Below are 14,559 nucleotides of genomic sequence, written 5' to 3'. Positions count from 1 at the left end.
ATGGGCAGGAGAACAAAGCCACAGTTAAAAACCCACCTGTGTAACTTTTCTAATGCTGAATTAAAATGTGAAAGAAGTATTTCACACTGTAAAGTGTATAATGACTATAAAATTGAAATGCCTTCAATTTTCATGTTCCAGTATTTGCCTTTGATGCAAGGAAAATCTTTGGCCATGATTTTTGAGAAGAGAAGTACAAGAACAAGATTATCTGCAGAAACAGGTAGGTCTAAGCAATGGCCCAGTCAGATTTTGTATGAAATTGTATACTGTGAATGTGTAGTCAAAAACACTGCATAATTTTGTATTTAGCAATTTCTACTCAGGAGAAACCTAAAGTTTGAAAGCAAAAATAGGAAAAGAATGGTAGCTAATTCTGTTTCACCTTGCATAGTAATGTCACAAGCACATTGCTTTGGTCACTGAAATTTCACCAGATCATTCCAAAACATGATAGATCAGAAATAAAATAACAGGCAGAAGTAAGCATTTCTGGTGTAAGCTCCTAGTTGTATTGGCAAGATGCACATTTCCTAACATCTCTTTTAGTAAGCATCGCAAATTTAATTCTGTGCAAGTTCTAATAAATATTTTTCTAATGTATTATTCATTACCATTGTCACATTTCAGAGTATGTATTTAGGCTGGGAGTCATAGTACTGCCTTGATATAAATTAGGGGAAAAAATATTTAACATGATTACCTACAGGGGAAGATAACTGGATGGAGACTCCAGGGTATTAGCCTAATAAGATCAGGCCCTGGAACATTATTCTTTTAGGATACTGTCCTGCAAACACTGAAACACATACATATCTTTATTTACATGGTAGTTGTTCTGAAGTCAAGGGGACGGCTGAAATGAATCATTCATGTGCTTCTGTGTTAGGAACGAATAACTATGAACTGATGACGCATCAAGGAAGGAGATCTTGCCCTTCTCACATTTAAGTTGACCCAGCATCCCTTAGGCTGACTTCTCCCTAGTGAAGGGACAGGAAACTTGTTGAGTATTCACATTTCTTTACAAGGTGTGAGGGAGAAGGTAAAAATAATGGAAGGAAGAAGCAGATATGTTAACTCCAAGCATTTCGGAATTTCCCTTTGTATTCTCTGGCACAGCCATTTACCTGCTGACCCTGCTCTTTATGTAGACTTGTTGTTGCTTTCTATTTTCTCCAGATAAGCAGAACTCATGAATGGGTTCTCTTGTGCATTCCCTCTCTGTGGAGACCACCCACTTTTTAATTCCAGAGTTTTTAGTCCAGTTTCTACTTGCCTCCCATACTGGTACATGGGCAGGTAATGACAAATTCTCTAAATCTGTTTATCCTTCGTGCTTCTGTATTCAGTGGGAAGCACTATTTAGTCCTTAGCTTTTGAAGGCTTATGGAAGGTGAAAGCTCAGGAAAGTTCAAATGAATTAACTTAAGGATGGGAGTTAATGCACATAAATTAATCCAAGAGGGTTTAAGCTCCAGTGAAATAAAACAAATTTATTTCTGAGTGAGAGCTTCCACAAGGGAGTTTAACACATTTTAACTTCTGTGCATTAACTTCACACCTTCAGTTAATTGGTCTTAAATCCCCTAAGCCTAAGACTTTGTTTCAAAAGCAGACTCAAGTTTTTTCTGTCCATGGAAACTCTATACATTTCATCTGCTTTTTAACATTCATGACTTCTCTTTGGAATTTCTAACTCAAAACAAATGTGGGGTCACATGTATTCTTTTTAGCTAAATAAGCTAATTTAATACTGATTTCCTAATGTCCAGTGAAAGTGGACACTGAAGTGGATTGGAGTGTTTATTTATAAAATACCTGAGTCATTTCAAATAAGCATTTCCCACGAGTTGCACTTCAATATCTTGAAAGAGATCACTTGTGGGACAAGGTTCTGGTGATGAGATTAATCTAAGCAAACTGTGCAACTCTCAGGAACAACTAGATGAAAATCAATGGGTTTCATTGTAAAGGAGTAGAGGCTTGGAAAGCACTGATGACAAAATCTGCTCTGTGCAGTGTCTGGGAGTTTGTTGCCATATATTAACACCGTGGAAGTCTTTTCAGAAGTCCTGCTGTCCCTATGCCTAAAGGAACACCATTATTGAAAAATAAACAAATAGAGTCACAGAATGGTTGACGTTGGAAGGGACCTCTGGAGGTCATCTGGTCCAACCCCCCTCCTCAAGCAGGGTCATCTATAGCCATTTGCTCAGGACCATGTCCAGAAGGCTTTTGAGTAGCTCCAAGGATGGAGACTCCACAACCTTCTGGGGCAACCTATGCCAGTGCTCAATCATACTTTCAGTAAAAAAGTGTTTCCTGATGTTTAAAGGGAGCCTCGTGTGTTTCAGTTTGTGCCCATTGCAGCACTGAAAAGCACCTGGCTCCATCCACTTTGCACCTTCCCTTCAGGTATTTATATACATTAGTAAGATTCCCTCTGAGCCTTCTCTTCTCTAGGCTTTGTAGTCCCAGCTCTCTCAGCCTTTCCTTGTATGAAAGATGCTCTAGCCCCTTAGTCATCTTCGTGGCCCTTTGTTAACATGGACATACCGACTCTTTCCAATACGTCCATGTCTCTTTCATACTGAGGAGCCCAGAACTGGACACTCCAGGTACCGCCTTCACCAGTGCTGAATAAAGGGGAAAGATCACCTTCTTTCACCTGCTGGCAATACTTTGTCTAGTGCAGCCCAGGATGCCATTCACCACCTTTGCCACAAGGGCACATTGCTAGTTTATGTTTAACGGTGTACAGGACCCCCAGGTCCTTTTCTACCAAGCTACTTCCCAGCTCGGTGGCTCCATCATGTACTGGTGCATGGGGTTGTTCTTCAGGTGCAGGACTTTGCACTTCTCCTTGCTGAACTTCACAGCATTCCTGTCAGCCCATTTCTCCAGCCTGTCAAGGTCTCTCTGGAGGGCAACACAACCCTCTGGTGTATCAGCCACTCCTCCCAGTTTTGTGTCATCAGCAAACCTGCTGAAAGCACATCCTGTCCCATCATCCAGATCCTTAATGAAGATGTTAAACAGGACTGGACCTAGTATTGACCACTGGGGTACAGCACTAGTCGCTGGCCTCCAACTAGACTTTGCACCACTGATCACCACTCTCTGGGCCTGGCCATTCAGCCAGTTCTCAACCCACCTTACTGTCTCCTTATCCAGCCCGTACATCAACAGCTTGTCTATGAGGATCTTATGAGAGACAGTGTCAAAGGCCATAATGAAGTTGAGGCAGACAATACCCACTGCTCTTCTCTCATCTACCAGTCCAGTCATTTAATCATAGAAGTTTATAAAGTTGGTCAAGCATGATTTCCCCTCAGAAAAGCCATGCTTACTACTCCTGATTATTTTCTTGTCTTTAATCTGCCTGGAAATGGTATTCAGGATTAGCTGCTCCATTGCCTTTCCAGGAATTGAGGTGAGGCTGACTGGCCTGTAATTCTCTGAGTCCTAGTTCTTGCCCTTCTTGAAGACAGGGGTGACATTTGCTTTCCTCTGGTCTTTGAGCACTTCTCCCAGTCACCAAGATCGATCAAAGACTACCAAACATTAACTTATAATGCATTGTAAGAGAATAGATGACATTTGTGGCTTTTCCAACACACTATGCCTCTAAACTGTTTTATTCTGATGACATTGCAACTGTACTGAAAAATGTACAGCTCCTTGTGGTATAATTCATTGCCCCTTTACTCTCTTGAACAAATAGAATCTTGTCCTAATGCATATTGCTAAAACCCGTATTATTTTACCATTTCTAAGAGGAGTAGTGGTGTTTTAAGTTTAATGAAGAACTACAAGTAACTTCCATAGGGTATTGGCAAAGTAAATCCAGTTTTGTGGAGCCTACTAGATTTATTGTTATTGCTAGCTATTATACTGGAAAATGTGACATCTCTGCTATTATACTGGAAAATGTCATCTGTTTGCAGTCAGAATCCCATACCCATTCTGCATAAAATCTTGCATACTTTTTGAAAACAAAGGTATTCCACATGGTTATATATTACTTGTAAAATAAACATCCTTAGGCATGGCATAAAGGTGAATGCCCTGTTTTTGTTATAGCTTTGGTGTCAAAGATTCTGATTGTCACTGTTGCTCTTAAAATACGCAGCTGCAGTTATGTTTCAGTGAACAAGTCATAAATAAATCCAACAATTTCACAGAAGCTGGATGCAGACAATATGTCACAGGGTAGAAATGGAGAGGAAACAATATAGGCAGAAAAGATCTGTATACCTTCTTTTGTTGTGTACTGGAATATACAAGGTCTTAACAGCTTTACAGAGGTTCACTGCCACTAGCTTTAGTTGAATTACTCCCAACTCACTTCTCTTACACAGCGGGGTGAGAGGAACATGATGTCCATGCCTGAAGACTACTACATACAGTCACAGAATTAATTCCATCACTTTATATGTTCTAATGTAGTGGGAATGGTATTATATGGCAGGAATACAGTGTCTGGGTTTTTTTGGAATGGATAGTATTATTTAGCCTGGCCACATTACAGAGGGGGCAACAGTACTCTTAGCTTACTCTCCACTTAGAGGGGTAGCTTTGAAAAACTGCCTATCAGTTTTTAGGCTTCTACTTTAGGAATATTCCTGTAATTGCTGCGTAGAAGATTTCTTTGTTATAAGTCTAAACCGGAAAATACTTTCTAGATTGTAAGTCCTGGCACACAGTGAGGAAACTAACAAATCCAAATCCAGATGTCTTGAAAGATGAAAAAGGATCCTTCCTTTGAGTTTGAGAAGACGGCTGTGTATGTCTCCTGGTGACAGCAAGGCAGCCCCACAACTGTGTATCCAGCATGTGAACTAGAGGAGTCACTTTGGCCCACTTATTTACCCCATGTAGCAGGGACAAGCTGGAATGGAGATTTAACCTACGTCTGTACAACCACCAGCACTTGTGTCCTATGTGAAAGAGTTTGCATAAGTGGGCTCAGTAATGTGCCACAGCCTGAGGCATAAAACTGTCCATTTTTGAAAACTAACACTAGTGAGAAGTGTGGACATGAGATAATAATCAATTCTGGCTCTGCAGTGTGAACATTTGATACAGTTTGTTGCAGATACCGAGATTCATATAAACACTTAACATGTGGCTTTGGATATGAGCAACTTGTGACAACAAAGAGGATTAGATCTTCCAGTTTAACACAGCACTACAGTGTGTGCTTATTTGCTGAACTGGTGCCTGCATATCTTCAAAAGTCATCATTTGTTTCTTTCTACTAGTAGTCTGCATGAAAGAATCTGAAGCAAAGATTCTGTCTCTGCAACTATATACAAAGCTAGAGCACAGAGCTCCTGTATTTCCAGATGGAAAGTGTTGTATAGAAATATGTTCCCAGACCCTGCACAGATGGCCAGTTCACAATCAGAAAGCCCAACACATTAGGACTCTGCTATGTACACAGACTCCAGGTGGCAGCTCCGACTGGGCTGCCTGACACCTGGCAATTGTGAAAACATGGCCAGATTCCTCTTCTTCTACCTGGGCATCATTTATAGAAAACAGAACATGTCCATGAGAGCCTGCCTGGATTGTGAAACATTTACCAAAGTGTGTGCATTTAGAAGCCTAAAATGCAGAGCTGCTCTATTGTGTGGGATTTGTGGGGATAAATCACTGACTTAGTTGTATATGACTTCAAAAAAATCCACAAGAAGCTGGACAGGAAAAGTTACCACAAATGACATTTCATCCTTGAGGTCTTGACTTAAAAACTTGCGTTGAATAGATAGGCTGCAATGTCTAGGCAACAGTTTGCATGCACATTCCCATAAATACAGTGTTTGTGTCTGAGATGCAGAGGGGAGGTGAAAGTATATGAGGAAACCTAAACATTTTTCCTGCCTTAATACAAAAATGCTTCTGAATAACCAAGAAAGGAGGGCAAAGCAAACAGCAAATGTATGGTGCTTTTCTAACAGCAAAAAGTAATAGTATAATAGGTGATGCTTCATCCTTAAAAGTCTGCTGTGCCTGACTCTAATCTTGTTGCGATTCAGAGCAATCCTTAATGATGACAAAAGGGAAGTAAAATCAGACCCATTCAATAAAATGAGGGTATACTGGCTGGACGGAGCAGAGATTTGCTCTTCAGGTGGGGTCTGGAGCATCATTATTTTTAATCTGACTTTTAAGGAAACTGAGGGAGTCAAAAGGCAACGATTTGCTGGTATTACTTTTATCTTTTGCATTTTAAAGTCTAGAGACTGACTGAACTGATGCAAAGTAGAAGACCTCACTTCAACCCCGCTGCCCATGTGGGATGGAAGTTAATAAGGGCTGCTCTGTGTCAGGGGCCCAGCTGTGGGGCCCAGGCCTGCTGCCTGGACCTAGTTGCTTGGTTTTACCTGTGAAAGGTTTCAGTGTTCACTCCTGGTTTAATCCTTTTTTGAAGAGTAGCTGTGGGATCAACTTTTTAATCTTTGACAGGCCTGTATAAACATAATGTTGAACCTGCAGTCCTGGCGATGTCTGCAATGCCATCTAATGGCACTAACCTCTTTTTTCTCCACCCCTTTTTTTTCCTTTTTTTCCTTTTTTTTCCTTTTTTTTCCTTTTTTTTCCTTTTTTTTCCTTTTTTTCCCTTTTTTTCCTTTTTTCCTTTTTTCCTTTTTTCCTTTTTTTCCTTTTTTTCCTTTTTTTCCTTTTTTTCCTTTTTTTCCTTTTTTTCCTTTTTTTCCTTTTTTCCTTTTTTCCCTTTTTTCCCTTTTTTCCCTTTTTTCCCCTTTTTTCCCCTTTTTTCCCTTTTTCCCCTTTTTCCCCTTTTTCCCCTTTTTCCCTTTTTTCCCCTTTTTCCCCTTTTTCCCTTTTTCCCTTTTTCCCTTTTTCCCTTTTTCCCTTTTTCCCTTTTTCCCTTTTTCCCTTTTTCCCTTTTTCCCTTTTTTCCTTTTTTCCTTTTTTCCTTTTTTTCCTTTTTTTCCTTTTTTCCTTTTTTCCTTTTTTCCTTTTTTCCTTTTTTTCCTTTTTTCCTTTTTTTCCTTTTTTTCCTTTTTTTCCTTTTTTTCCCTTTTTCCCTTTTTCCCTTTTTCCCTTTTTCCCTTTTTCCCTTTTGCCCTTTTTTCCTTTTTTTCCTTTTTTTATTTTTTCATTTTTTCCTTTTTCCCCCTTTTTCCCCTTTTTTCCCCCTTTTTCCCCCTTTTTCCCCCTTTTTCCCCCTTTTTCCCCCTTTTTCCCCCTTTTTCCCCCTTTTTTCCCCTTCTTCCCCCTTTTTCCCCCTTTTTCCCCTTTTCCCCCTTTTCCCCCTTTTCCCCCTTTTCCCCCTTTTCCCCCTTTTCCCCCTTTTCCCCCTTTTCCCCCCTTTTTCCCCTTTTTCCCCTTTTTCCCCTTTTTCCCCTTTTTCCCCTTTTTCCCCTTTTTCCCCTTTTTCCCCTTTTTCCCCTTTTTTCCCCCTTTTTCCCCTTTTTCCTTCTCTTTTTCCCCTTTTTTCCCCTTTTTTCCCCTTTTTTTCCCCTTTTTTCCCCTTTTTTCCCCTTTTTTCCCCTTTTTTCCCCTTTTTTCCCCTTTTTTCCCCTTTTTTCCCCTTTTTTCCCTTTTTTCCCTTTTTTCCCCTTTTTTCCCCCTTTTTTCCCCCTTTTTTTTTTTTTTTTTTTTTTTAACAACACGACATCTGTTAGTACCTCCAAGAAATCACAGTTTGGTTGAGAAGGGAGGCCTCTGCTGTTCTGTGCTGTATGCAGCCTTTCTCTTCCTGGCAATGAAAATAAGATGGGCTTCCTTCTAGATTTTTGTCACAATAAAAGGCTCACTTCTTCACAGTGTTGTCTCGACACGATTGTTTTTTCCACACTGAGATTCTCTGGAAATTTCCTCCATCATGGATATTAGTGACAGGACAAGCTCTCCCTGACAATTTTTCTACTAGAAGGGAGTTGTTCTTATGCAGAAAATCTTCCCCAGTGCACAGAAAATGCCTTACAGGGCTGTCTACAGCCCAGTTCAAATCCTACACTTTGTATGCCTCTAGTTGTAGGACCCTGTGTCGTGTGCTAGGCTTATGTTAAACCATTTGTGTCAGTCCATAAAACAGCCCCGCTCAGGCCCCATCCTCCCCATATGTGGCCACAGTGGACTTTACACTGAGATTCAGTGGAGGAAGGCTTTAGGCTTAAACCAGGCAAAGGCAGGGAGACTCAAGTGTTGGTGGAAAAAAAGCTGTTTTCCTCCCTGTCTGTGTCAGCTGGTTGCTTGTGGTAGCTTTCTAGTGGTGGTGCAACAGAAATAAGGCAGGACAGAACCTGAGAGTTTTCCTTAGCGTGTAATTTGTCTTTATCCAACATACTGTCCAGACACCTTTTAAGTTCCCCGAAGTGTTTTATATTCTTAAATGATGCTCAGGTCGTGCCATGGTTTCCTGTTCAGGAATTGATTTCATTCTTCAGACTTAATCTATTTAGTTCCTTGTCTCACCTTGTAAATTCCTAACTACTGCAGGGTGGAGGGATGCTGGCAGTGCCCAAGATCTTTCCTTTTCTCTCTGTCACATTGTAATTCTTAAGGCACTTTTAGTCATTTGTGACCAAGCTCAAGTTTGTTATAGTGTATGAGGAGACTTAGGGTTTTCTATCTATCTGAGTGACTATACTTGAAGCTTCTTGCAAGGATGTGGAATTATGCCTAAGTAGCCCTTCTAGGATGCTAAGTCCCTTGAAGCAGAAATTCAGCATGGTGAATGGATTACCTAGCTCTTAACAGGGAGCCACAGTGATGCTTTTGGCAATACATAGCCTTGCATCTTGAATGACTGTTCCTGTGAACACAGATCAGAACTCATGCCTAAGGACTTCAGCAAAGCATCATATTTGAGTGGTTTTGTTCCAAAATACATTTATTTGTGGCTTGCATGTCAGATTTTAAGTGTTTGAAACATTTGGGTGCCCTGCTGAATTTTACTTTTATTGCTGTAAATACCTTTTACATGAAGTTTTTGAATCTTGGCGGTAAATATGAGGTGCTGGTGTTTAGTTTCTTTTTTTATTTGTCCTCACTGTAGGATTTGCTCTCCTTGGAGGACATCCTTCCTTCCTTACAACACAAGACATACATCTGGGCACTAATGAGAGTCTCACAGATACAGCAAGGTTGGTAAAATGTCACTTGATTGATCACTATGTATTTGGTAGTTGATCAGGCTGAAACCTGTCTTACAGAATTCTGGAAGCTAATATCTTCTTTCTGGAAAATGTCAGAAGGCACTCCAAATTTCTTAAATATTTACAGATCAGCACACAGAATCTGTAGTTCAGTACCCCATCATTCCGTTCCCTCTAGCTCTCCAAAATATTTCACAACAAGAAATATTTTTATCAAATTTGGCATATAGTGTGTTAATGAGAGTAACAGTCACCCAAACAGAAACATTTTATGAACCTCAGTAGTATAGCTCCACTGATGGCAGCACATATATCCAAACAAGACTAGAACCTCCTGGTTCTATTGCTCCTCATGGAGCTAGAAGTACAGCTGACTGTAAATCGAAAACCAAAATCAAAAAGCGAAGACTTTATTTATCCTTGTTAGGCCAGCTGCTGGTGGGCCTTATCTTACCTGCAGTGACAGGATGGCACTGAAGGCCACGCTGATCCTCTTATTTCAGCAGCACCGAACTTGACCAACACTTTGCATCCAGTTTCTGATTTCATGTGCCCTCCTCCACAGCTGTACCCACTGTCAGGACTGCTGTGGAGACTGGGCTATGGCATTGTTCTCTTACTGGCACCCTTGGAAGATCCTGATCATGCCCAGTCCCACATGCATGCAGGGACGGGTAGCTAGCAGCCTATCCTCATTGCCATAGCAGGGAAGAACTGAGCTCAAGGTTTTTCTCCAGTGGATTCCCTCCGATGTTGCAGAAAGCAGGCAGAACATGAGGTTATCTTTTGCAGGTGCTCTTGCTGTTTTCCATAGCTCTCCATGTATTAAAGACTCATTCAACCTCAGTATTGTGCTGCTTTCTAGGCAGCCCTTTTGCAGCCTGAGGTCGATTCAGTCAAGCTCTGCTGTTGGAAGGTTAGTAGTTTCTAAAAGGTCCTTTTTTTGGGGGTGAAAGATATGCAGTGTCAACCTCGTCAGGGTCAATTCAAAATATACAATCTGCCAGCTGAGGTTCCATTGCCTCTGCTGTATGCTACAGTTTTCACAGTCAGTGGGAGAGATTGAGAACTATGTTGCTGTTCTCTCTGTGATGAAATCCAAGGAAAATGTAACAAAAAAAACCAAACATTTGAACACTTTAAATTTTCCTTTCTTGCTTTTAACTACTGAAGTGGAAGACATATGGGTGTTGATAGTAGAAAGTCAAAATTTCAGTCTCTTGAGGCTTGAAAGTACTTAGCTCTCACTCCCTGCTAGATACGTAACTCTGCCAGTATCAAACTAAGCTGCAATGATAGTGTGTCCCACTGCCTTGCTTTCGTAACTACAAGTTAAGAAGATTCAAAAATTGTGTAAACTTGTGGGCCTACAAAGGGAACAGATTAATCTGAGACTTAACAGTCAAGTCTGAGGTACCATAGGCCACCGTGTCCAGTGGTCACTGTGTCCAGTTCAGCAGAGCTCATACTCTGTCATGGGATTCAAATATATCCCCTTAAAAGAAATTCTTCATACATCATGGGATATAGCCCCAGTTTAAGCAGGACAGCTATAGCTTCATCAAAGTGTACCATTTAGATGCTTCAGAGCACATGCATCCCTGCTACAACTCTGCTGGCATGAGAGATCGAGGATTTTTCAAGTAAAACATGCATAGCTTACTCTGTCGTATTAAAGGTGAATGGGAAACATATCAAGGGTAAACCCCCCCACTGATGTAAATAAGTATTATTCTCCAAACGTTTTGCCCTTTCTTCCATTCTCACTGGACCATTGTAAGCGGAGAGCCTCTCAGCTGAGAAGGGGGAGGAGGAGAGGATGCTGACGGAGGGCGCAGTGGGAGGGAGATGGGAGGCTGGTGCTGAGAGACTGGGGCTGAAGAGACAGAACCTGACACGCAGGGGTACTTGCACGCCAGGCTGGAAAGACGAACATCAGCTATTTACTTCAGCTTAAAGGAACTGAAATTGAGAAGGGATGGGACACACCAGAGCAATGGGGAAAGAATGAAAAAGTGCAGAGGTGTCACATTTGGGAAGGAGTGACTTCAGGCTCTAGGTCAAAATGATGTGGAAGGATTGCAGTGCCAAGGAAGGGTTGATTTACCACGGCCAATGTGAAATTGCACTGTGGCACTTGTGAATGGGAAGGGAAGGACAAATGGTGAGAGTCTTCAGCGCAGTATGTCAGGGTGCCATGTGGGCTGGTGGCTCTTTGGGGACTAGGGAGGCTCGGGTGCCAGGAACTCCCCCTGGGTCAGGTAGGGCAGGGCCTCGTCAGCCAGCACTTGACCCCTGCCCCAGACAGGGTTCAGAGCAGCCAGGGGACAGCAAAGGCAGCAACAGCCCAGAGCATTGGGCACCTCTGTGGGGATGGAGGTGGGCCAAGGCCAGTTTGGGACATCAGCCCGCAGGTGGGGGTCCAGGTCAGGATCAGCATGGGCATGGTTACAAAGCAGCAAGAGATGTGAGTCCCAAAAGAAGGGGGTTGGCCCTGATGGAGGCTCCTCACAGTCCTGTCTCTGACATCAGAGTGATGAGGGGTAGCCCTCCGCTACACTATTGTAAAGTTGGCTCTGAGCCCCAGCAGCCAAACCTTGAGGAAGGGGAAAGATGCAGTCAGGGCCCTTACACAGTGCTCCCCTGCAATAACCTCTCCAAGCACCATTCCACCAGACATGCAGGACTGTCATCCGGAGTCTCTCTGCCATTCAGATGCTAACCCTGCAGCAAATCCAGGTGTGTTCTGTTATGCAAATGGACATGCTTTGTACAGGCCAGTTTTCATTTCTTCTTCTTCCCAAATGGGATAATAAAGGGCCATTAAATCTTTGGTTCACAGTCTCTTGAATGACCTTTGTTTGCACAAGCAAAAGGGAAAAAGACAGACAGTAAGCTACAAGAAATAAGGCAAAAAGTAGAAGCAAGCAAATTTTCCAGCCATTCTGGAGGAGTCCCCATTCTGTAGAGAAAGGTCCCACAATACCCACTTCCCATGCAAGCCTTCAGCCCCCCCTTTTCTCTGTCACTGTTGCTCTTCCATGTCAAGTTCTTATTTGTGGTCCTAACCTGGTGATCCTCTGCTGAGTCACAGCACTCACCTGCTACAGTGGAGTAAGGGATTTCCTGAGTCCTTACAGACCCCCACATGCTCTGCTTCACTCCTGCTCTCATTAGCAGAATTATTATTGACTTTGCATAATCAAGTTTACCCAAAAGAACAACCTGAGTGTTAATTCTTTGGCATTTCTTGTGAATGAAGGATAACAAACCAACCTCATTTAGTTAATGTAAGAATAAAAAAAGAATGCCTGTAGTAGACCCAGAGGGTGTTTCAAATATTACAGCCGTGTGTCTAGGGCTCTGAAGGCCTTAGAAGTACTTGAGATTGAGACTTAAAGCAAAAGGGGCACAGATCTATAAATGTCCAAGTTTTTATTAGAATTGCTGCAGGTAAGGGTTGAAAGCATTTTGACTGTGAACATATTTTTAGTGACTTATTATCTTCTCATAATACAGGTTTTCCACGCTTCACAAGACATTTACATTTACGCTGACACAGTAGCAAATAGTTACCACCCATTAAGGAGCTCTAAGCCTTTCAGTGCTGTTTAGCATGTCTGAGATATTATGTGAAATGAAATATAAGTACTGTATCTGTATTTCCCACTGTAGAGCTGTTCCATTGTGCACCACTATAGCTCAGTGGCCATAAGGTTGAGTGGCAGCACTGAAGAACTCATAGGATGATTTTACCAGTCCACTCGCGTTATTAGGGAATGAATCTCTGCATCTACGGGGAATGAGTTTACTTCTCACCACTTACTGAGAACACTTCCACCATATGCCCCTGTAAGACTGTGAATGACAATGAAGTAGTCTTGTCAGAAATTTAAAACCTTTTGAATGGATACATACTTTCAAAACAAAACCAAAACTACCTTGGATAGCAATATGCTACCCAAATTATATGCAAATGCTCCATTTTCAAATTCAGAGATCAGCCACACCAAAAAGGCATACTTTCATTTGTGTTTAATTTTGGATTCCTCAGAGGATACACTTGAGTAAAAATTTCCAGCTTTTCTCTGTAGAAATAAAAGTTATTTTGAAGAGAGAGCTATGCAGCATTCCAATACACTCATATATTTCCAAGCCCTGGGATTTTGAAGTTTATAGGCTCACAGTCTTGCAAAAAGAATGAAAAGAGAAAAAGACCTTGTAGTTGATGATAACATAGGAACCTTAAATGAAAAGTCACCTGATGAGCCTGTGCTCACTCCCCCTCACCTTTCAAAACTTTGCCTTTACTAAATACTCTTATATAGCCAGGTCTTTTTTCCTATGCAATCCGAGTCTTACATGGTTTCTTTGAAATTGATTTGATTACAGGAGACTTCATCTCCTCAGATGAGGCCTATTTTTTTTTTTTTGCTGAGTTCAGTTTGGTTTTGATTACACAAAGAATAAACCCAGCTTCCACCTGGGTTTCCTACTATAAGATATGACATCTAGAAATGCTGGCAGAAGGACTGTCTGATGTCTTGTTGGTAAGTGTCTAATAAGTCTAGTATCTACTTTCAACAGATTAAGGAAGAAAAAACAGTAGTTTTCACTAGTTGGTTATTGATTATGACTGAATTTCCTCTAATGGCATAGCCTGTAAACAAAGCATCTTCTTTAAATTATCAGTCATGTCGGGTAGGAATCAGCTGTCCTGACATCCTAAAAAAAAGTCTAAGAAAAATGGGCAATTTCCCAGTGTGATTGCCTCTTTTTCTTGACTGGTGGGACTGGCTATGTCTTGTTTAGGCTGGACACCAGTTAGATGGCTAACAAAAGGGACCATGCATCCCATCCTTGATGACTCGTTCAGAACAGAACAGGTTTTCCGTAGTCACATGCTTCAAGCTAGAATAAACACAGACACACAGAAAAAGAAACTCTTGAGCTAAGAAGAAATAAAGGCACAAACAGCAACTGTTCCAATACCTTGCAATCAGTAAATACCTTGTTCAGTTCCTCCTTTTCACTTGTAGCTGCTATCGGCAGTCTTTTCTTCAGAGAGTGCTCTACAGGGAATCTTGTAACATTTAGTAAGAGTTTTGCTTGTGTGAGGAATGTCTGGTGTCAGTAGAAAATATTTGTTACTGCCTTCATCAGGAGATCTGTCTGTATGAAGGCCATGGCATTAACAGACCTATTTCCACAAGAGGAGATACCAGAATTCTTCATGGCTAATCAGGAAGATAGATAGTGCAAAGTTTTTTCATACTCTTCTGTTCAGTCTCTTCTTTGTTTTGTTTTAAGGTCCTATTAAAGATAACACGGAAACACACAAAATGCTGCTTCGAAGTGTGGCTTCAGGGCCTGATTAAAACACAGAAATGCAGAGAAATGTGGAGCTGCAATCCATATTTAATTT

At 41.4% G+C, this 14,559-nt stretch overlaps 1 protein-coding gene across 1 annotated transcript in view; it reads left to right on the top strand.

Annotated features, from left to right (window-relative positions):
* Positions 1-14,559, top strand: part of OTC (ornithine transcarbamylase) — a 32,108-nt gene that overhangs the window by 5,853 nt on the left and 11,696 nt on the right. The window contains exons 3-4 of the mRNA XM_068395462.1: positions 142-223; positions 9,035-9,122. Coding sequence (XP_068251563.1) covers positions 142-223; positions 9,035-9,122 — 170 coding nt within the window. The remainder of the gene's footprint in view (positions 1-141; positions 224-9,034; positions 9,123-14,559) is intronic.

The sequence above is a fragment of the Nyctibius grandis genome, chromosome 2 (genome assembly GCF_013368605.1).
Source record: "Nyctibius grandis isolate bNycGra1 chromosome 2, bNycGra1.pri, whole genome shotgun sequence".
Classification (NCBI taxonomy): domain Eukaryota; kingdom Metazoa; phylum Chordata; class Aves; order Nyctibiiformes; family Nyctibiidae; genus Nyctibius; species Nyctibius grandis.
Note: the sequence above shows the minus strand (reverse complement) of the source record. Positions and strands in the feature narration are given on the sequence as shown.